A 24,560-nucleotide genomic window follows, 5' to 3' on the forward strand; every position below is an offset into this window, starting at 1 on the left:
GTCACATTTTTTGTTTTTAATTTTACGTCTTTTCCATCATACTAATGTGTGTGAACAGCCTTCCCATTGGATGAGCCCCTGTTAAAGCATGATTACTTAATTTACTTTCAGAGTGGTCAAATCTAATTTGGGAGCATAATAATTACCTGGCAATCAGACTGTTAATGGACTGTGACGAGGTGTTGATTTAAACTGAAGAGAGCGAGGCGAGCCCTTCAGCGAGAGAAATTCTAAAGACAATATAATGCGCCTGGAGAGGCGGAGGCTTAAACTTCACATTAATTTGCATCTATTTGTACCAAGAACATGAAGGATTACATGATAGGTTATTTAGGGATTTCTGTGTCACCTGCCCCATATGGATTCTTCAGTAGGAAACGTTTTGTAGTGATTTAAACAGGCAAATGAGCACACAGTGCACATATATTTTATGTAAGACATTCATTCCTGAGGTTTGTTCTTTATTATTATTGGTTTAATGTTATGATCAGCCCATAATTGCGGGTTTCCTCTAAAAGGTAATATATATTGTATAATACCTTTTACAGTCAGTGTAAATGGTATTGTAGGTATACATGTGTATGACTCTAGTGGAATGCAGGGTTGGAGAAATCACTACAGACAAAGATTGTATGTCTAGACTTTTTTCATCATTGTACATAGGACACAAATGCCAAGGAATGGTGGTAAAAAATCTTTACACCCTAACAATAAGAAACTTAAAAACCCAGCCCTCAGTGGTGCTTTAGAGGAGATTGTCATGACATATGTTTGACATACAGCAATGCTGAAAAAACGACAAGAGATCAGAAAGACTTTCAACAAGCTCAACCCCCAAAAATGACGAAACCGTTCGGCAACTTGTCCATGATGATCGTCAAGAACAATCCACATGATCTCACTTCCGCACCCAACCTATTTGCCAAATTTGCCTCCTGCGGACTTCGCCCTTTTCACGAAGACAGACAGACAGACAGACAGACAGACAGACAGACAGACAGACAGACAGACAGACATCAAAGCAGTCCAAAAGTATGCCAGCAAGAGTATTCAGAAAATGAACTAACATGTTTAGTTGAAATGATATTACAGGATATCAAGTGGATGTGTATTAACTCCAGGCAAGATGAATCATTTGTGTAATGAACGGTTTCATTTGCAGAACCATGAATGTAAAGATCAACAGTATAAGTACAGTTATACAGTGCAGTGATCTGATGAGTAGCATCAGAGCATTTAGCAGAAAGCATCCCAGTGCACAAAATGGAACATATGTCCGATGAGCTTATTCCTGGAATAGGCTCTAATGCACAATAATGTCCTGGCACAGTGATGAATCATTATACAGGGCGATCACTTGTTGGATAGAACAACCTCCTGTTCCGTTCCGTGCTTCAACAGCACCAAACGAGCCTTTTACTGGAGCTGCTTCACTCTCTGACCAATAGGGCATGAAGTCAATGTGATACATTGTCCAGGATTGTTAATAGTTTTTTTGCAGTAATGTCCTCTTTACCACATTCACCTCAGAAGTGTCCAGGGGGACGTTCCGAGACAGAGCTAATCTTTTTTATCAGGTTTGTGGAGCTTCCGTACTGTTCCAGCTCTAATGTTCAATTTAATTCATATTAATTTGTCTAGCGCTTTTAACAATAGATATTGTCTCAAAGCAGCTTTACACAGATAATTAGGTAATAAAATAATGTATGTTTGTTCCTAATAATTGTAAATTAGTCACTAATGAGAAGGCCAGTGGCGACTGTACCATTCATATCCCTCAACTACTGTCAATCCCACTCAACCACAGACTGGTAATACATCTCCAAAATCTTGCTGCAAACATTAAAAGTCCTGCTATATCATGCTCTTATACACTGAACAGGCATTACTTTATGGCCACTAATCAGGCATAACATCATGACCACCTGCCTAATATTGTGTTGGTCCCACTTTTGCTGCCAAAACAGTCCTGATCCGTCCAGCATTAACAGTGTTACCTTCTTCAGCAATTTAAGCTACAGGACCTTGTCTGTTGGATCGGACCACACGGACCAGCCTTCAATCTCCACATGCACCCACGACCCTGTCACCGCTTCACCACTGTTTCTTCTTTAGACCACTTTTGATAGATACTGACCACAGTCGTCTAACCATCACAATTTGGCCCTTGTTAAACTTAATTAAATCCTTACACTTGCCCATTTTTTAGCTTCTTACACATCAACTTTGCTGCCTCATATTTCCCACCCACTACCAGGTGCCATAATGAAGAGATAATCAGTATTAGTCACTTCACCTGTTATAATGTTGAAATGTTATGCCTGATTGGTGTATAGTATCTAATGATTACACCACGTTAAGTGCCAATATATAGAAGCAATTGAACACTTGTACATTAATAAATATACAATCATTTCCTTGTCCAAGACCTTTCACAGAAGTCATACTGTATCATTCGCTCAGTGCTCCAGGGTGCAGCTTTCTGAAGAAAATGTAGTTCACTACTTGTTCTTCAATCCTGCCTGCTGCACTACAGACATCACGTGAGGCGTGAGGCAGTAAGAAAGTTTGGAAATGGTTTTAACAGTTATTATGACATCTATTTAATTTCATTCCAACTGTTATACAACCTACAAAATAATTAATCCTGAACTCCTGCAATTTGAACACCATGATGTAGCTCAGTGCATTCCTAGTACTGTACATTAGAGTGATATGAGATTAATTATAATAAAAGTAATAATAATAATAATAATAATAATAATAATAATAATAATAATAATAATAATAACTGAACAAAGGTGAGAATGTCCAAAAGTGTTCTGTGGTGTCTGCTGAACTCAACACATGGTGTCAACATCGGTGTAGAAACCTGCTCTATAAGACTGTTAAACTGTCATTACAAAGTTGTGTGGATTTACTCAGAATCTGAAGTAAACTGCCTTGCCACTGTAATGACACATACTGTATGAACAAAAGTTTGTGGACACCTAACTGTAAGATTCATGGGTGCTTTTTGGTAATAAAAAACCTCCACACTACTGAGAAGATATTCCACTTGATTTTAGAGTGTGTGTGTGTGTGTGTGTGTGTGTGTGTGTGTGTGTGTGTGTGTGTGTGTGTGTGTGTGTGTGTGAAGATTTGTGCTCATTTAACCACAAGGATATTATTAATGCCTGGTACTGATGTAGGTGAAGTGAGGAGGCCAAAGGTGTTCAATAGGATTGAGGTCAAAGCTCTATAGCAGGCCACATTTAAGATCTACCACTGTATGTAACTCATGTAAAGATGTAACTCATATCTATATGAAGCTGGCTTTGTACACAGGCAATGCTGGAACGGGTTTCCTAGATGAAGTTAACGGCATTCTATACAACTGTGTGTCTCAAAATCTGTGGGAACAGTTTGTGAAAGAACCATATAGAACATGGCTGGAAGAACCAGGTGTCCCAATACTTTTGCTTGTATAATGTGCACACACACACACACACACACACACACACACACACACACACACACACACACACACACACACACATATATATATATATATATATATATATATATATATATATATATATATATATATGACTTATTTTGGATTTGGATTCGATGCTATTATGACACTAGCATAAGTCAGATTGAACAATGTCATAATACACCGTTTTTCGTAAACAAACAGACATTGTTATGACAGATGGATGACAGCTGGGGAACTGGGATATGGATTGGATTAAGGAAATGTTTATGTAAGTTTATGTCAGCTGCCAGGAATGGCTTATGCAGTTGTCATTTTTCTAGCTTGTTGGATATCCTCACGCATAGGTCATGTTTTATATGTTAACAAAGTGAGGAGCATTTGTAAGGAATGAAAAACATAAGTGGTGCCCTATCTAAGGAAAAGTATCAGTGACAAAGTGGTGTGGTGATCGGGGTTAATAAGGTTTTCTCTAACAGCATGTCCCGAATTGTTTTATTGCTTTGTGTATTGTCAGATTGTCACAAATAAAAGGCAGTTTTTATAATAGTGTGGCGCATCCACCATGGAAACACTGTACCTGTTAAAATTTAAATTGTAAGTATTAAAACAAATGCATCAAAAGCCATGTGATATACTGTAAATCCATATGATAAGTAGGATAATGTCCTCTTTTTACATTTGAGTAAGATTTTTTGTGCAACCAGGAACTAGAAATATTCACCATACCGATTTTGTGAAAAAATTTATAATTGATTATTCATACAGAGCGCTAAGGTAAGAAGCCCATGCAGTGATTCCATTCAGCAATCTGTGAGGAAAAAGATGTCACCGCTCTCTAAACTAAAAATATCTCTGCCTGTCACCACAACTTTGCATCACCGGTTGACTGCTGACCGAACGGCTCCTTTATGAGAGCATGTCCACTTTGCACGTTATAAAAACACCTGGCCAGTTGCTCAGTTCCCATTTTGCACCTCTTTACAGCACCCGTTGACATGTTCATCTCATCCTAGGCTGCAGCTTACGTGTTTCCCATCCTTTTCATTTCCTCTTGCTTCATGGGTACACGTGGCGGCTGTGGAGAGCCTGGCTACCTCTCACTGGAAAGCTAATTTCTTTGTTTGCTTGTGCCAAGTGATATGATTCACGTTGCCTGCGAGCACTGTGTCCAGCTAGGACTGTTTACTCGGGGCTGCAGGGGCCCAAATGGGCCGAGCCCTTATCACCCTCTCATTTATTCTGCTGACAGATGGACAGCAAGCTGATATATGATGGTGGTGGCAGCGTGTTAGCGTGAGCTAAGGAGCCTAGCCTTAGGGTGTAGCCCATGGAGCATCTGTTTATAACTCGCCAACGCAGAACACGGTTATGGGGTGTTGATTCTTACTGCTCCTGACAGCCTTGCCCTGGCTAATAAAGTGTCTTAGATCATTGGATTGAGTGGGCTGTATGAAAGGAAGGTAGGTCTGTGGAGCGCTGGATGAATGCAGGGTAATGATAGCGCCAACCGGGATCAGGTTGGAGCCGAAAAGGACACAGGCAGGAAATGAGAGATGTACAGAAAGCTGACACTGCAGGAGCAGCGTTCAGGGACTGCAGAAGATGCAGAGATTAGATTTTAGCTAGTCGGTCACATGCCCGGTACGGCAAAAGATATACACTCAGCGGGCGGCTTTATTGGAACGTTATGCTCATTCGTGCACTTATCCAATTTGCCAATCACATGGCAGCACAGCAATACATAAAATCAGGTCAGGAGAATGAATGATCGCACTGCTCCTACAATGCTTTCTTGCATAATAAAGCTCTCCATTGCGTGTTTATATGCAGAAACTTCACTGGCGATGTTTAAATGAGTTCCAGCCCCTGAAGGCCACAGGCGACGTGTGAGCCGAGAACTGGGCAGAGCATATGAAAGGCATCTATCACATGCTCAGTCCTGACCCTGAGGGTGGGTGTGAACTGGCAATAGGGCCACCACAGGTGTTTGATGAATAGGCTCTCTGTTAGCCTAGGCTGCTCATCGCTCTCTCTCAGGCCAGTTAGCATTAGCATCGATCTGCTCGGACTGATTAACAGGGACATGTGCAATGTTAAGCACACACTGTTCCACAGATAGGACTGTGTGCTGAGGTTACTACCTACCTTGGTCTCATTAGAACTATAAACAGTAACATTTCGAATTTTTAGCCAGGATTTCGTGGTTCAGTTTTGGTTGCAGATTTTGTGATTTTCAGAATTCCTGTGATTTTATGATTTTATGCAGACTATCTAAAACTTCACCTTTGCCCCACACAATTTTTTCTAACACAAAACAACACACTTATTCAGCCGATTGACATTAATTTAGCCCCTGAAGGGGAGATTGTGACTCAGTGGTTAAATCTCTGGGTTACTGATCGGAAGGTTGAGAGTTTAAGCCAAGCGGCCACTCTTAAGGCTCTGTAACCCTCTGTGATCTGTCATGGTTGATCCTGTGCGCTGAACCCAGCTTTATAACATTACTGGGATATACAAAAAAAAATTTCACTGCTGTAAAGTACAAGGGAATATCGAGATTAGCTCTGTTTTGCAAGAAAGTGCTTTATGTATTTACAGTAACATACTGTCACCTTCAAAATAGTCCCCTCGCACAGCAATACAGCGCTCCCAGCGTCCCTGCCTCTTCTGGAATGTGTCCTGGAAGTCTTCTTTTCGAAGCATATCAAACACTTTCTGTGATTCCCGCTGGATCTCCGCAACTGTGTCGACCTTTGAGTTGGATCTTCATCTTTCGGGAGGAGGGCAAAGTCCGCAAAAGCCAAATCTGGTGAGTAGGTTGGGTGTAGAAGTAAAATCATGTGGATCATTCTCTGATCATCATGCACGAGTTGCCAAACGGTTATGACAATTTCGGGGGTTGAGCTCGTCAAAGGTCTTCCTGGTCTTCCTCTTTTAGCGATGTTCTTCCGCTCTTAAGGCGTGCAAGCCACTGGAAACACCTCGAACAGCTCGTTGCAGCATCGCCGTATGTCAAACGTCTCTGTGGCAGATTTGCCCAGTTTCTCCCAGAATTTCACATTTGCTCTTTGTTCTAATGATGAAATCGCAGACGTGGTAACACACGTGGTCAGAATAGCACCAGTTACACCATTAGTCACTGAAATTTTCGATACCACCTTGTACATGTGACAAGTTCAAGTTCATTTCTATAGCACTATTATTTCTATTTCTATATTTTCTCAGAGCAGCTTTAAAGAACTTAAGAATAAAAGTGAATTATTTGTATTTATCCTTGATGAACAACTGATTTATCCCTGATGGTGACTGTGACAAGGAAAAACATTAGGGGTCACCACAGCGGATCATCCGTCTCCATACCACCCTGTCCTCTACATCTGCCTCTTTCACACAAACTACCTGCATGTCTTCCCTCACCACGTCCATGAACCTCCTCCTTGGCCTTCCTCTTTTCCTCCTTCCTGGTGGCTCCATCCTTAGCATTCTTCTACCAATATACCTCATGTCCCTCCTCTGCACATGTCCAAACCATCTTGATCTCGCCTCACTCACCTTGTCTCCAAAATGTCCAACATGCGCTGTCCCTCCAATAAACTCATTTCTAATCTTGTCCATCCTCATCACTCCCAACGAAAACCTCAACATCTTCAGCTCTGCTACCTCCAGCTCCACCTCCTGTCTTTTACTCAATGCCACTGTCTCTAATCCATACAACATCGCAGGTCTCACCACAGTCCTATAAACTTTCCCTTTCATTCTTGCAGATACCATGTTATGAGGAAGATACCTTGAGAAAAACCAGACAAGAAGTATAAAGCACCTTTCTATTCACCTTTGAACTTTTGCCTTGATTTTTCTCAAGTAGGTGGAGGTGAATCCGTTCTGGCTCTACCCCATTAACTTTTTTTTGTTACCACACCTATGTCTATTTAAGATAATATGCATGCCCCTGCAAAAGCCACTGCGAATTGTGGACAAGGCTGTCGGCAGCTGCATCTCAGGGTCAGCGCGTGGTTGTCACTTTACTGTCGCATGACCAGACACTTCAGCAAAAATCTCATTCAAAGATTTCCACTGCACCTGATCCTGCTTGACAGGTTCGCCCACACACAGCCTCCACCTCCACCTAAATATGACACACTCCCCCACTTTCACTCGCTTGCTGCTCTGCAGGGTGCACACACTCACATACACTCACACAACCACCTTCACATGCACACACACACACACACACACTCATGCACAAGATAAAGCGCAGGAGGTGCACACTGCACCTGGAGAAAACACAAGGCATACAAGCAGCCTGGCTTCAATCCTCTCAGCTGCACTGACATTAATTGAGACCGTTTTTGTGTCAGTACGCCTGTAGATTATGTTTCATTATGATTAATGACAACTTAATGTTTTGATTGCTTTCTCTGTTGTTTTTTTTTTTTCTTCCACATTCACTTCCAAGACTCCTTTTGTAGCTTTTAATTATTTAGATGTGTTTAAACCGGCTATTAGTAGGATACAATGCTTCTGCTGTGATGAAGATAAGCACGACCAACAACAATCATCAAAAACGCTGTGATAAGTGGCTATTAGTATATTTTCTTTTTATTATTATTATTATAGAAACAATGCCCAAATAATGTGTTGAGGAAAGACCTATTTTATAGTGTGGTATGATTTATGAAGTCATTCCATACGCTTCAAAAGGCATCTGTTACGTGCGTCCTACTGTACCTTCATTCCACCGAATACCTGCTTTCTGTTTTCCACAGTGATTTCCCCTGCAGCCAGGAGCTGAATTACAAATCCTGAGCTTTTACACACCAGGAGAGGATGCATTAGGGTTTGAATGGTATTTAATACTGTGCGATATAGCGTCTATGTTAAAATCCAAATTGCGATTTGACATTACCGAGTATATCGCAAACTCCAAACAAAACACACCTACAGAGTGCACACATGCATCAAGTGCACATTTCGATTTCGTTCTTTCACTGCATGATTCTGTCTATCAACATTAAAATTTCTTTCGAATGATCACAAAATTTAAGATACGAGGGCAGAAAGTGTGCACATTTATATAATTTTATACGGTTAATCAATATCACACAAAAAGTGCAGTTTTTCCCTACAAAAACAAGCATGATTCTAACTGTGATATTCATTTTATACAACAGTTTAATAAACGAGAAGTTCAGACTTACCTTGTAGATGCCACATTGCCAGGTTTTGTTGAATTTCGCCAACAAAAATCATTCAAAACACAGCCACTACACTTTTTTCTCGTCTCTAATCAACCTGTGTTTAAATCCTGAACGAATCACCAGTTTAGATTATTCGGTTCAATCTCTGTCATTGTACACCGCAGCCATGTCATAGATGTGACAGGATTTCAAACCAAGTTTATATGAATGCCTTCCTTCTCCAGGGTGCATGTGTACATTAGGTGATGAAGTCTAGTAGCTTAGATTCGTGCACATGCGCATTTAGTAGAATTTCCCAAAAGTCAATATATATTGGGCCAGAAAATGTGTACGTTTATATCATTTCATATAATCAATATCACACCAAATGTGCCGTTTTTTTCCTATAAAATCAGCATGATTACAAATGTGATATAGATTTTATACAACAGCTCAATAAACAAGACGTTAAAATTAGGAGACTTACGTTTTAGACACCACATTTGCCAACAAAATTTATTTCAAACAAAGCCACAGCACTGTTTTGCATTTCTGAGCAACATGATGATGTTTCGAATGAATCGCCCGTTAAATGATTCGGTTCAATCGCAATGACTCACTTATTAACAGTGACTTATTGACTTATTAATTTCACATTTTACGTTTTAAATTTTTTTATCATCTCGAATATCAGTATTCAACAATTTTTGTTTAAAATAGCAAAAACTTATTTATGCATTTGTAACTGCAAATTAAAGCATTACATGTTCCTCTGAGCTAAAATAACCAGTGTGTAAATTCAGCTAAATGCCACTTCAGCTTCTGTTTTTTTTCTGCATTGAAAAATGAAAACAGCCAAAATATCTTGTTATTCTAATTGACTGATTAAATGTAAGAATTTGCATATGTTCTAAACCAAAAAAAAGGTTTATAACAGTAAAAATCAATTTCAACTTATTGGAAAAGATTCCTATCTGTCACTGATGTGAACTGACCGCCACAGAGAATATGAAGAATATCAAAAATTCTAGAAATCAGCTGTCCACGGTAGTCCAGAAGGTACCAGCACAAAAACACACTCAGCAAAATATCAGGTAACTATCGCTATCAATAAAATACAAAAAGAAATCGAGATTATTTTTCACAATATTGCTTAAGTTAAAAAAAAAAAAAAAACAGATGGTTTGCCAGATGAACTTTGATCATTGTTCCATTCAGTGGTTTCAGACATGACAGCATCAACATATGAACGTTTTGGTTATGTTGTGATAGAAGCCATATGTTTGTGTGCTTGCTATCATTATCGAATTGTTGTTCTAAACAGCAATGTTTATTACATTTCGAGAATGGAATATAATCATTTCTGTTCCACATCCACTGCGTGCCTTAGCCGTTTCACAGCGAAAACAGTAGACGCAGATCAGCCTCATTTGCAGAATGGCGAATCGGTTATCCGCCGCATCAAGAGGAAAAAATGAGTAACATCATCCACGCAGTATACACTCAGCTGTTTAAGAGGATTATACTGTGTGTGATTTGACTGCAGATGGCATCACTACAATGCATTAAGATATACGAGACGTGAATTGCCTTAGCACAGGGCTAAGTCCTTTTGCGATTGTTGTTTGTCAGACTGTACGAAATTGATTCCCATGTCACACTGTGGGACCTCAGTTATCATAATGTTCAGACCGGCGATCTTTCCCTAACGGTAGCTAGCAGCAAACAAAAACAATTCGTAGTGTAAAGTATGTGATGCACATATGAAAAAGGAAAGTTTTACATCATCGATCGGTGACACGATCAGACTCTCGTTCTCTCGCTAACGGTAGCTAGCAGCAAACAAAAAAACAATCTGTAGCGTTCCTTTGTTTATGCCTTGATCATAAAAATGACATGCGAACACTCCTTTTCCCTCCATAACTTAACAAGTTTCTCTTCTTGCTGCACTGTCCACCCGTCTCCATTCCACGTTTGAAGTTGTCGCGCTAACTGCGTCACTGAGCGTAATCGCGTAACCTCTCACTGAACACTGCAGAAAACAGTCTGAAATCTTCTAACACTGCCAGAATTTCATCTGAGAAAAAAATTTGTCGCAAGGGCCATTTTTTTAAGCACCTGGCTTAAATTTTTAAGAAAGAATTTATTTGAAAGTTTGATATTTGTTTTGATAATTGTTTAGGTTCTTTTCTGCATTTCCCAGTTATACAATTATCACTAAGCATTACAAAGCAAGTCAAAGCAAAGTCAGTTGTTAACAGATTTGTCGAGTTTGTCTGGCAAGGACACAAAGACACCCAGGTCTTTTGTTCTTTTGGATCCTGTTGAGTAACACACTCAGGGCTACTTGATTCAGAATTACAGCCGCATGTCCCGAGGCCTGGCTTTGGCTGCTGAGGCTCCACGCTTCATGTAATAGGAAGTATTTCTGTCACAGATTGTTGGGTTTTCTCCTGGTGACACCTGGTCTCGGTTTACACAAACACACACACATATGCACACACTATTCTTCTTGTATCACCCATAATGATTGATGAGACAACCTTGGCCACCTTGGCACCATGTGAGAAAGGCTTTGGCACACATGGGCCCAGACAGTGTTTATTTTTCTCTTTTTTTTTTGTATCCCACACCAGTCAGCTCCTGCCACTTTTAATGACTGATCAATACGATCACTGTCCGACCCTTCAAGCCAAAAGGAAATTGAATTCATCTAATCAGCCCAGCTTAGACAACGAGGCTCGTTCATTTGTGAGTCTTGTCATGTTCCTTGCCTGCAGAAACCCTCCAGGATTGTTATTAAGCTGTTGATTTGCGCATGTTGAGTATTTACAGCCACACGCATACATCAGCGCATGCACATCGACACTTTATTTTTATGCTTTAAATACAATCGCGTTCTGATCGAGACACACAAGAAGCTGTACATGTTTTTTTATGTAGATTTCGACAATTCTACATAATGCAATGCTGACAAAAAAACATCTGTGGAGGTTGAGAGGTTAATGTGTTTAATTACAACATCTAAAGCAGACAATGTATCAAGGTATCCCGTGTACGCATTTTAAACCAACACGTTTAATTGTAAATTCAGGAGCCAGATGTACTGCAAAATGTTCTGTTTTTTTTCTCGACTTCCATTTGAAGAATCTTAAAGCTCAAAGTTCAAAGTAACACTGTTTAATACTCCACCATCATGTGACTGAACCTTGTTATACCTTGCTATGAAGACTATCATTCCTGTACTCAGGGCTGGATGTAGATATTTGTAAGTCCAAGGCAAAATTTATTTTGGAGGCCCCTCAGCCTCCTTTTGTCCAAAATCTAGAATAAATTCAAAGCACTTGAAACAAATATAATTTCTAACCATTTTATTTATACAAAACCTGTTATCAGTACTTTCATATATTTACTTAAATGTGCATATTAATTCAACTTTTACTAAGATCAACGCAAAAAGAAGTGAACAATTAATGAAGGTCATCTGGAGCAGCTCTTCTTCTTATCATTAGTCCATGGCCACCTAGCTGCGATTGCCGTTTTCATTTACTGTACAACCTTTTACTTTTTTTGTATTTTGAAAGTCAGCTCCCGATGAAATGTCCCTGTACAGTCGATGAGCTCAGATTCAAAGCTGAGCTCGTCGGCACACATGAGGCGAATTTAAAGTCTTGACGCGTCACGGCGCTCACGCTCTTTTGCGCTTTGAATAAACCGGCTGCAAATAGTGACCCATTTTCAAATGGTGCTGCTGCCAGAATAAGGCTGTGTTTAATTAATAATACATTATAATAAAAAAATACATGACGACACCTCACATAGCTGCATCACGAGCTGTGCTTCCTTTACGTGCCTTTTTAGCTTTTCGCTTAGCATTCGCCTTCAAATCAGTAAGCAAAAAAATTGGCTTTTGTTCAAGTCAAGTCAAGTTTATTTCTATAGCGCTTTTCACAACAGACATCGTCTAAAAGTAGCTTTACAGAATTTAACAGTTAAGGTGAACGATGTGTATTTATCCTTGATAAACAGCCATGGCGACTGTGGCAAGGAAAAACTCCCTTAGATGTTATGAGGAAGAAACATTGAGAGGAACCAGACTCAAAAGAGGAACCCATCCTCATTTGGGTGACATCAAGACTTTGGTTATAGTCTTTAAACAATACAGAATACTGAAGAGGGAGAACTAAGATGAGCACTGGAATGTAAGATTATGAGTAATGTTCTTTCTACAGTCTTCTACAGTCATTTGAGGTTATGAAACCAGGAGCTACTGAGCAACTCTTAAAATAGCTCAACATTAGCGATCATCACAGATCCAACACCAGCTTCTCCATGCCAGAGCCTTTAAACACTCAAAGAGGTCCAATGACAAAACTCCACATGAAATGGGATCCAAATTGTGCTGGTACGTCTCTAGATGGTACGGGATGTTTGTGGGGTGATTTTAACTGGTTCCGCGTCAGCTGAGTGACAGTTTATATATATATATATATATATATATATATATATATATATATATATATATATATATATATATACACAGTTTACACAGTTTATATCTAATAGACAAAGAGCCTAGTCTTACACTAAAAGGTAAACTAATGTATAGGTTTATTACAGTTATGGAGGCCAAGCCCGAGACCTAGGCAATTACCTGCTCTGCCTATAGCTAGCACCAGTCCAGCCTGTACTTAAGTCAAAGTAAAAATCCCCTGCTTAAATATTTAAAGTAAAGATACGATTATGATTATAATGTCAAGGTAGAGAGCAGCTCACTGGTTAAGGTTCTGGGTTACTATTAGAAAATTCAATGTTCAAGTCCCGAGTCTTGGGGCTCCTGAGTAAGGCCCTTAATCATCAGGGGTGCTGTATGATTGCTGACCCTGTGATATGTGTAGAAAGAATTTAATTGTGCTGTAAAGTACTTGTGACAAGTATAAAGCACCTAATTAAGTCTATGAGAACTTACAAAGTTTTTTTAGAAAGTGCCTAAACAGCAGACATCGGAAGAGAAACCTTACTCTGCATACACTCTTACAGAACTACGGGGTTATGCTTGTGCTCTCGCAACAGCTTTTTAACACACTTTCTATATTCGGTTCAGAGTAGCGAGGAATGGCATGTTTTTGTGGAATGCAGTGGAGTACAAACTAAGACGTTACACATTAAATGGTTGTGAAGTAAAATCTTCCCAAAAATCAAAAGAGATAAAAAAAAGTAATAAATAGTTACGGTCCACTGCTGCCTTTAATCAGCTGACCATGCGGTGCTTCCTTCCACTTTCACATGCAAGAGAATAAAATTAACCTCATGCTCTCTCTTTGCCCCTGGAGAATCTTCTGATTGTCGCTGTGCAGCATGTATTTGCCCTGAACATGCCACTTTCTCTTTGCCCCTTAATAGCAGAGTGAGGTGCTGCGGTTGTAAGACGAATTAAATCAAGCAGATATCTCCACTGCAGGCCATTAGTTCCAGAGAAGGCAGCCATCACGAGTAATTATGCCAAAACTGCCATTATTAATGCGAGTGCTTCGTCCCCGGAGGCCACAGCGCCAATGTCTCGGTTGGAAAAGCATAAGATGCCAGAGAGCAAAAAAAAATAAAAAAAATATGTCTTTTACTTACCCCATTACGTTGTTGGTTTTCCTCGCAAATGACACAGCGTTCGAAATGCGATAAACGGCTCACTGATACAAACTTGCCGAGTGTCTATAAAAGCCCAGAAGGTCATGAAAGATTAGCTGTTGTAAAATTTTACCCCAATGTTCTGGAGGGTATTTGAATTAATTCCTATTTACTCTGGTATTGAATTAAAACAAATGAGCAAAATATCAATTTTTATTGTATTATTTCTTTCTTTCTTTTTGGGGTAACACTATTATGAAGAAGCACTTGCAGCCCGTGTGGTGTGTATTAAATAAAAACGGGATTTAACATTAGCCATCTTGACGATGATAAGTTATTGAAATTCTGGGGCTGCTGGAAACGGAGATGATTGGAAGCTTTGCTCCCCTGTGGGTTCTCCATCATGTTCTCCGCATGCTGTTTGAACTTTGGGCACCGAGTCAGTTGGCGAGCTGCAGAGAGAGAAGATGGCCAGCAGGAAAGGCTGCCAGGCAACAGATGGTTAAACTCAGGGATGCCTCGCACGACACTCCGGTTCACACAGATACCATCGTTCCTTTTCGTGATGAGCCACCCCCGGGCTGGCAGATTGATTAATGCTAGGCTTTCATCTCGGAGAACCCTCATGAAGATAGCATCGATGCTGTGGTGGGTGTCCCAGATCTGCTGACCTGACAAAGGATGGCAACACACTTATAAATGACCACTCCAGTAGTTTTCCTGACTCTGTGGCTCCAGTTTCTTGCAGTCTGTATACTGCAGCCATGTCATAGATGTGACAGGATTTCAAACCAAGTTTATATGAATGCCTTCCTTCTCCAGGGTGCATGTGTACATTATGTGATGAAGTCTTGTAGCTTAGACTCGTGCACATACGCATTTAGTAGAATGATCCCAAAAGTCAATATATATTGGGCCAGAAAATGTGTACGTTTATATCATTTCATATAATCAATATCACACCAAATGTGGCGTTTTTTTTCCTATAAAACCAGCATGATTATAAATGTGATATAGATTTTATACAACAGTTCAATAAACAAGATTTCAAAATTAAGAGACTTGCGTTTAAGACACCACATTTGCCAACAAAAATTAGTAAAAACAAAAAACCACAGCACTGTTTTGCGTCTATGAGCAACATCATGATGTTTTGAACAAATCACCCGTTAAATGATTCGGTTCAATCGCAAAGACTCGCTTATTAACAGTGAGTATTTAATGTTTTATGTTTAAAATAGAAAAACATTATTTATGCATTTGTAACTGCGGGCTACAGCATTGCATGTCCCCCTGAGCTGCATTAACCAGTGTTTAAATACATCTGAATGCCTCATTATTGTAATTGAATGATTAAATGTAAGAATTTGACAAAAGATAATGCACACTTTTAGAAAAATGGTGGAATGAAAGTAATAAAAATGCCGATAAAATGTAAAAAAAATCATTTTCATGATTGGCAAAGATTCATCTCTGTCACTGCTGTGAACTGACCACCACACAAGAATATCAAAAAATTGTAGTCAGCTGTCCACAGTAGTCCAGAAAGTACCAGCACAATAACACACTCAGCAAAATATCAGCTAATTATCGTTATCAATAAAATCCCAAAAATTTTATTGAGATCTCTTTATTTTTGTCAATATCGCACACCACAATTCTTTGTAAAGAAGTATCGTTCCTATACTAACAGCTTGTTAAAATTATCATGAGCCAAAACCTTCTTTTCAACTACTTCAAAAAAATCGTGTAATTAAGGCCACGGGTGTTGTGGCGAGTTCGAGTCAGGAGTTTCCATGATTTATTCCTCACAAAATGTACTGCTTGCTGTTGAACTGACACTGAACTGTATGTTTGCCCCCTCGACGCCTCTGCCTAAACCCACCACTGCCAAGCAGCAATCAAAACAAGTTCAAAACAGAGCGTGTGCTCTGCCCTGATTGGTGGATTGCTGAGCGCTTAACCAGTTACGTTTTTATCCGCGAATACTGTAAATAAAACGGAACGACTGATTTAGCAAAATGTTGTAGAGTAAAAAGTGAGATATTTGACTATGAAATGTAGTGAATTTAAAGTAAAAGTTTCCCCCGAACGGAAATACTGCAGTAAAGTACAGATACGAGAAAAAACTACTTAAATACAGTAATATACAGTAAAAGTACAGTACAGTTATATTGATTTCGTTACTGTCCACCGCTGCAAATAATAAAAACTTAAATCTTGTATCATTAAATGTAAACATGTATTAGTAACTTTTTTCTACCCATGTTCAGTTTTCCACCCATTTTCTTATTATATTGTTAGCATAAAAAGTGACAGTTTATAGCTGTTTTTATGCTAGTTCCACAACGTCAAACATTAAACTATAAACAAATAAATGCCTTGATTGTTAATAAATAAAAAGACAGCACTTGGAAATTACTGCAGGAAATAAAATTTGTTTGGATGTTCCATAATTGAAAAATAATCAAATTTGTCATGGTGATGGCTTTTCATTTTACACACGTCACACACATCCTGTGATTTATACCTCACTTTGTTTGCTCTTTCTTTCTAAAGCACTGCCATTTCGACTTGCCTTCTTCCCATCCGTAACCTCATTCAATTTTATTCAATTCGATTCATTTTTATTTGTATAGCGCTTTTAACAATATACATTTTCTCAATGCAGATTAACACAGATAAAGCAGTAATACTGTAACAGAAACTTTAAGTTTGTTTCGTATAATTTACGTTTGTCCCTAAAGAGTGAGCAGATGATGACTGTAGCAACAAAAAAAACCAAGCTCCCTCAGATGGCATGAGAAAGAAACCTTGAGAGGAACCAGCCTTATTAGGGAACAAATTCTCATGCGGGTGGCACCAAATATCCATTTTTTTTTTGTTGTACAGTTCATTGTTATTAAGGTATGCAGTGATCGGTGATTAAATGCATCTCATGTTGTTGCAAACTCATCAATAATACCAAGGACCCACCATCATCTCTGACCAGCTTCCATAAGCACTAATATTACAGTTATTTAAACCCCATACTGTTCGAGTTTATCACCACACCACCACACATAGGGTACATCACCTCCCAGACACCTGTGAGGTGGTAGCGCAGTGGTCAAGGCATTGGGCTTTGGATCAGAAGATCACAGGTTCAAATCCCGCTGCCACTGCTGGGCCCTTGAGCAAAGCCCTAAAACCCTCCCCTGCCCAGTTGTAAGTCGCTCTGGATAAGGGCTTCTGCCAAATGCCTCAAATGTAATGTAATGTACAAAATAGCCCTGCTAGTAAACCTACTGTATAACGTGTTACAATGTGCAAAAGAGAACTGTATACAAGAGTGTACTTGTAAATATATACGCAAAATGTGCCTGGTTGGTTGTTGTAAGATAAGAAAAAGCTGGCTGGTGGATGTGAATTAGCAAATTAGGTTGGAAGAGGATTTTTTTTATCCACTCTTCACCTTTTAATGACTAGATAATGTTCAAAGCCATGCAAGACATTTCACCAGGTCTTAGGGTTATCTCTTGTATATCTCAGGCACTTGGTGCTAAGAGGAAGGAGGATGGAGAATCGATTGTGCAGCCACCTCCTCTCTCATTCTCTGTCTTTAACCTGTGGGTAAATCTCAATGAGTGGAACTTCTTGTTCATTTGAACTTTGTGGCTAACTGCAGCCGTTAGCCGTGCCTGACAGACAGGATTTACGCGCCGCGGTCGCATATGCCGCGAAAAGGATTCGCCTCTCCTCTCTCGTGCGCGCCACTCCTTAATCAGCCTCGGCTCGCTAGCGATGGTCCGCTCCCTCGTTCCCTCTCTGTGGTTGAGTAATGGCCCGATTCTCTCCTCCTGTCACCATGAAAGGTGGCACTGCCTCCATTCTGTTCTGGCTTTTCCTTTGAGCGCAGCCTTTCAACTGGCAAGGCAATCCCAACTGAGATCTCTATCCTGCCTGATTTATCTGATGTATGGGGTTGCGCAGAGTCACTCATTCTCTCTTTGTTCTACTCTTTCCATCTCTACAACACTTTCGTTCTGAGAATTTTTCTTGACTCTTATTCGGGCAGGACTGCGTCATTTGCATCGGTTTTGTGCCTGTCTAAAGATTGCATTTTAGCAAGCTAGTTTTAACTCTTACTAACAAAACAATCTTCTCAACAAAGGATTTTGCACTGTGGTGTTTTAAATTGGGACAAGTGGTGAGAAAAAAGCTTATCAAGTCTGGGGGAAAATGATTCTTTTATGATGGAAGAACTAAGCGATGCTGTCTCGGTCACAGGGGAACCGCTGCATCTGGACCATGTGAATGTTGCCAATTCTACATACTGTGATATGGAAGGATCTGTAAAATCTTTTGATTTAGTGCCCCTTCCAAATCCTCCGAGACCAAGACTCTGCAGTTTTGATAATTCGGATGTGCTACAGTACACTGAAGCCTTGGTGTCTTTACAGACACTATGGTGAGTCAACATTAGCTCTGATTTGTTGGCTCGTGTGTTCGCAAGCCCTCGCATCTGATACTTTTTTTTTTCCCTTCTCTTTGGCTTGTCTCTATGTCTGCCTGTGTGCTTATGCACTCGCTGTGTTGCCTGCCTCCTCCACCACCCTCCCCTCTCCCTCTCCCTCTCTTTCTCTCTTTTTCTCTCTCACAGACACACCATGCTGCACTCTTTCCCCTTTCCTTTCTCTCTCATGCCATGATAGGCATTGCCCATGGTTTTCGAAAGGAGGACTATGTGTCCTGGTCTGCATGTTTATGGAGAACTGCCAAGAGTCAGCGTTTCTCTGCTCTTTGCTGACCGTTCCGGCTATCCCGGTGTTACATCCATCAAGGATTCACGTTGAAGGAAAGGAGGATGCGTTATCTGACTCTAATTAGCCTGTAAAAAAACCATCAGGCAGCAGTTTCCCTACAATCTTTCCTTGCCTCTCCTGTGGGAATCATCAGTGTCCTAGGGATTGTGTCCGTGTCTAGGAGAGGAGAAGAGAGAAGGCAGGGAAGAGGAAGCCGAGAAGCGAGGGGGATGGAAAGCAGCGCTAATCAATACAGAGTGCGCGTCAGTGGCTGAGAGAAGAGACAGAGAGAGGAAAAGAGAGGGAGAGAGAGAGAGAGAAACAGAGAGGATCTCGGCTGCTTGCGGTGAACGCTCCGTCGTTCGTCTCGGCTCACGCTCTCTCGCTCGGGAAGGTGAAAGCTTCAAAGAGGAGTGTTATTTCAGCTACCAGCGCATTCTAGGACTTATGGGGAGCTTGCATTTATTTATTAATTTACTGCTTTTTCCCAGTGCCGCGCTGCAGCAGATTTCTCGCTCTCCCTCTGTCGTTCCTTGCCTCCTTCAGAGTTCGCCTTCCTGCTGCCCTTCATTGTCATCCCATATCGTTTTTCTTCGTTCGTAGCTTTCTTTCTCGACATCCTCGCATCTTTTTCCGAATAATTCTTTTTTTTTTTCTCCTCCCGGGATGTTTCTTATCACTTCCTCTGCAGTGGAGGGGCCGCCCTCTAAGGGAGAGTGGTCTTAACAGAGCGTAAGCTCTACCTGAGGCTGGAAGAGAGAGAGAGAGAGAACAGGGGAAAAGAGTGAGAATCACCTGGGGCACTTTTTCTTTGCTCAATTAAGCCGATTTGAACGTTCTGATGCATCTAATTAATGTCTGTGAAAGCTTGTGGGAATTGCCTTTACAGATGCTTGTGATTGCCTTGTGTTGTTTGATTTCAGAGAAACTACCCTGATTTTTGTCTTTTTGTTTGAATGGAAATTGAACGGAGAAAATTTGGTTACAAAGAACAGCAACAGATTTGTTTCCCACTGGATTTTTAGGTCAGACTTGAAAAAAACTGAGGAACTTCTTTTTCTAATGATATTTTGGCTCTTTGGAAATTTACTGCAAAAGCCTTGAAGGTTTTTTTTTCTTGGTGTCTCACACCTTTTTTTGTTGAGCTGTTTACCTGTCCTGTGGATAATGGCTGACATGGGCTTTCCTCTCTGAGATGTCTCCTGTGCAGCAGCTGGGACAGATGGGAGGTGGCAGGGCCTGGTGCGGTACTTCCTGCACTAAGTTGGAGGTGCTCCTGCTGGGCTGGGAGTATGGAGGAACGGGCTTGATGGGCATTGGCACCTGGTGGAGGTTGGCTTTATCTCTGGTCCTGCTTGTCTCGTTGCCAGACAGAACAGCCAATGCTCGCGTGTCTTCCAGTCTGAGCACCACACATCACGTCCACCACTTCCACAACAAGCATGGGACTGTACCCATTGCCATCAACAGGATGCCCTTCCTCACAAGAGGAGGCCACGGTAAGTCTTCATTCCACGTCCCAAACACTCCATCCTTCCCTCGCAGTTTGGAGACAGAAGTGATGTGATTTAAGCAGATTTTCTTTCGATTCGAGATCTTATTGTCGAGATCACTTCCCACATTGATATTTACAGCCATGATTGACATCCTGGTGTTATGCAGCACTCCATGTGCCCTGCACACATGCTTTGATCTGTGCCTGGATTTCACTCTTTATAGATCACAGTGGGAGGAGTCTCACGCTCTCTCTTTGCTATGCTGCAGATCTCCTAGAGAAACAAATATAATACGGGGCTATCCTTGTCAGTACGTTCATAATTTACAGCTGTCAAAGCTTGCATTCTGATCCTCCAAATACAACCTTCTTTTTTGATTCGAGTATCTGCTTTTATGCTGTGTGTATAGTATGCTTTTTTGTATAGGCAAACCTTTTTTTAATGTGTATTTTTATTAGTTTATATACAGGAATGGCTTTATAAGAGAACCTCATTTGGCACAGTTTTGCATCCAGACTGTTTTAGAGTTACAGTTTGACATGATCTATTCTTGGTCACCTGGGGGTTTGGCTGCATTTGGATCTTGTGAACGTTGCCAGTTCTTCATCCACGGTAAAATTGGAACAGCTCCAAAATCTTAAGATTTCCCAAAAGCCAATGAAACAGATTGCTCATCGTGATTACGAAAAAATTACCCTTCATAGCTACTTGTCAAAAGACTAGAGAAATGTATATATTAACTCTCAGTGAAGAAGGTGCAAGTGGTATTTACTTTTCAGCATTTCCAAAAGCTATTAAAGCTAGTGAATAAACAACAATTAGAAAATAAAGGCAACCCACAGCTGTAAACACTACAGCCTTAGCAGTCTCTTAATCAAGGATCCAATGAAGTTATTTTTCATGGAAACATCCCGTTGACTATGAAGTTATTAATCATTAATATCTCTCGCTCTCTCTCTCTCTCTCTCTCTCTCTCTCTCTCTCTCTCTCTCTCTCTCTCTTTTTCACTCTCTCTGTGCTTCTTTCCCGAAACAGTTATCGCATAGCTGAAGGCACATTGTATATAGAGCTCTGACCTCAACTTTATTGAACACCTTTGGGAGAAATGTGAACACTGACTACACCCCAGGCCTCCTCACCTCACCTACATCAGTCCCTGATTCTACTAACATCCTTGTGGCTAAATGAGTACAAATCTCTTCAAGCACACTCCAAAATCTAGTGGAACATCTTCCCAGAAAAGTGAAAGGAATTAAAAGAGTAAATTGAGACTAAATGGAATGCGATGTTCAAAAAGCACAGTGTATTTATTTTTATTTCTCAATGACCTAGTTTATATATATATATATATATATATATATATATATATATATATATATATAGATATATAGATAGATAGATACGCAGTAACTAATTAGTAGGTTTCTCAAAAGCATTCCATCACAAGCATGCTTTTGTGTACTCTCTCTTCCTCTTTCTCTCTATCTATTTATCTATTTCCCTCTTTCTCAGTTCTAGTATAAATTATACCTTATTTTTAATTGCATGTGATTTCACAGTAAAAAATCCAAATTGCACAGCCAAATTCCAGCTAAAAGGAATCTAGACTATGGATATTTCACTGTGGCTTTCAAGGTTCACATTGTGACCTTACTGGCCAAAAGCTTTTAATTAAACTTGCTATGTAAATGTTTAAAGAACAGGTTTTTATCCTTGAGGGCACAGCAGTGCAAACCCTCAAATTTATGCCTTTACCAAGATTGGGTCAGCCAAAGTTTTGCCCATTTACAGATTTACAGATAGAGGAGAAAGGTACCTAGTAGCCGTCAAGGTGTCCCTTTCAATGGATAGCTCTGTATCGGGGTACAATTTTATTTTTAAATAAAAATGTTGAATGGTGCGTTTGAATAATTGCTAAGCCTCCACATTAAACAAAGCATGCGATTCTTCATAGTAATCAGGCTATCCAGACTACATCTTTCAATCTAGGTTTGCAATTGTCTCTTTCACTATACATAACTGTCCCCCATCTCAAGTAGACATTTATCTGCAGGCCCCAGTTTATCTATGTTATTACAATATGCTGTGCTACCGTTCCTTCCCTACTGCCTTACTAGGATCTCACAGGGTCCCAACCTCACAGCATTAACTCCTGATAATATTCTGGATCGGTTACACAGTTGACGGATTCAATCACTAACTGATACAGTGGAGCCTTTCAATTTGACTTGTTCATTTAATTATGTTGTAATGCAGGGTGTCTCCAGCTGCAGATAGCAGATAATAATCCCTGTTATTTGTAGACACACCCATCAAATGATTCTGTCTGTTCATTTGCGTCATTTTAGAACAGAATCTCGTGTTAGTATGAGAGATGCATTTTGAGTTCATGCAAATGATATCTAGCCATCCCTAATACAAGAGAATCAGCCTCACTATTTATTGGCCAGTTTGCAAAATTCAATCATACTGGACCCTTCACACATGCCATGCCATGAAGTGAAACTGATGGAATTGATATGTAGATTAGAGGTACCCTGTTGGTCTGGGAGATCTGAAGGAGTCTGAGAGATGAAGGAATGGGATTAGATTTTAAGCGAAGGAAATGCGTGTCACACCTACTGTCACTCATAGTGACATTTACAACATGTGACAAATGTCTTGTCAATCATAGCTTTTATAGGGACTTTTCATCTGACAGCCATATGCTACACAGTCGGGCTACAAAATGTATTTGTCTTTTTTCTGTGTATGATAAAGGTTAACCAGTGTTGTTTAAGGAAACTTGGAAAACTTATATAAAAAAAAAAGACACTAGTGTCCATTAAATATTTTGCATTTGCTACCATTAAGGGACTGGCAAAGCCTTATAATTACTAGCAAGCTCTGGAATGGGCATAAATGTGTATTTCCATAATTCATCTTCAATAACTGCTTTACACAATAGTGCCCTTTTTGATTTTTTGTTATAAAATTTGAGGAAATCTCTGGAATCCTTTTCTCTCAAAAGCAAATTATTGAAATAATCCCAACGAATGCAACCATCCATTTAAACATGTACATTTTTCATTTGTTTTATCCAAAAACCTGGTTGCTGCTGATGACAAATATGATACTAAACACACTTTTTTTCATCCAGCATCAGGGGGAAAAAACCCAAACAGCTTTCAACACAAAAGAGACAGATCATAGATATAAAATTACTTCATATCTTTAAAATGATAAAAATGTATTAAATACAATTGTAACCATAATATATTTAAAACAATGGCTGAAACTGGTAAAACATTGCCAGAAATAAAGTACATTAACATACCAGGACATTACAGGAAGTGGCCCAACAGTTTTATTTAAATCAGGGAAGTTTTAACTTGTCCCTCAATGGGAATGCTTAAAATATCATGCTTATAACATATTACACAATTACATGAATTGCTTCATGATGAAGGGTGCCAATAATTTTGTTGTCGACCGTACAGTGTTTTAATCGAAACGACTGTTTTGACGTTCTGTATTACTGACTGTAATTTACTTCTTAGCACTTCAAATAAATCATAGGTTTGTAGCTACGAATAGCCCTTCGAATGCAGTGATTATGTTACATAAATCACCGCAAATGTCGCTGCTCAAAGTTTGGACTTTGTCGAATTAATTTGCCGCTGACAAAAATCACAGGGGTTCACCCAACCTGAGAAATCCATTAGCCAGCAGTGCAGCAGTGGTGGCTCATTTATAAGGCCAGAGCTCAGCCATGTACTGTACATCAAGCATTCAACAAGTGTTGCTCTTCGAAATCCTTCATTGTTTTTGAATCCCACATTCGGTTCTGTGGATGTGTTAATTAACTCTCTATGACTGACCAATAATTCGAAAAAATATTGATTTGGATCATTGATAATTGTCAGATTTGTGCCAATATTTGATAAATTTGTCTTTCTAGACATTGTAGAATCATGTGGCTACATGTTTACAGTCCCACTTAGCCAATTATAGTTAC

General features: G+C 39.8%; 1 protein-coding gene across 11 annotated transcripts in view; it reads left to right on the forward strand.

The window, feature by feature from the left end:
• nrxn2a (neurexin 2a) overlaps nucleotides 1-24,560 on the forward strand; it is a 399,544-nt gene that overhangs the window by 266,355 nt on the left and 108,629 nt on the right. For 3 of the 11 annotated variants that reach the window (XM_046867428.1, XM_046867426.1, XM_046867427.1), the window contains exon 1: nucleotides 18,957-20,566. The exons of the other annotated variants lie outside the window; for them this stretch is intronic. In XM_046867428.1, the coding sequence (XP_046723384.1) occupies nucleotides 20,263-20,566 (304 nt within the window). In that variant the 5' untranslated portion in view covers nucleotides 18,957-20,262. Of the gene's footprint in view, nucleotides 1-18,956; nucleotides 20,567-24,560 lie in introns of those variants that run through there. 11 annotated transcript variants of the gene reach the window in all.

This window comes from Silurus meridionalis, chromosome 15 (assembly GCF_014805685.1).
Source record: "Silurus meridionalis isolate SWU-2019-XX chromosome 15, ASM1480568v1, whole genome shotgun sequence".
Lineage (NCBI taxonomy): Eukaryota > Metazoa > Chordata > Actinopteri > Siluriformes > Siluridae > Silurus > Silurus meridionalis.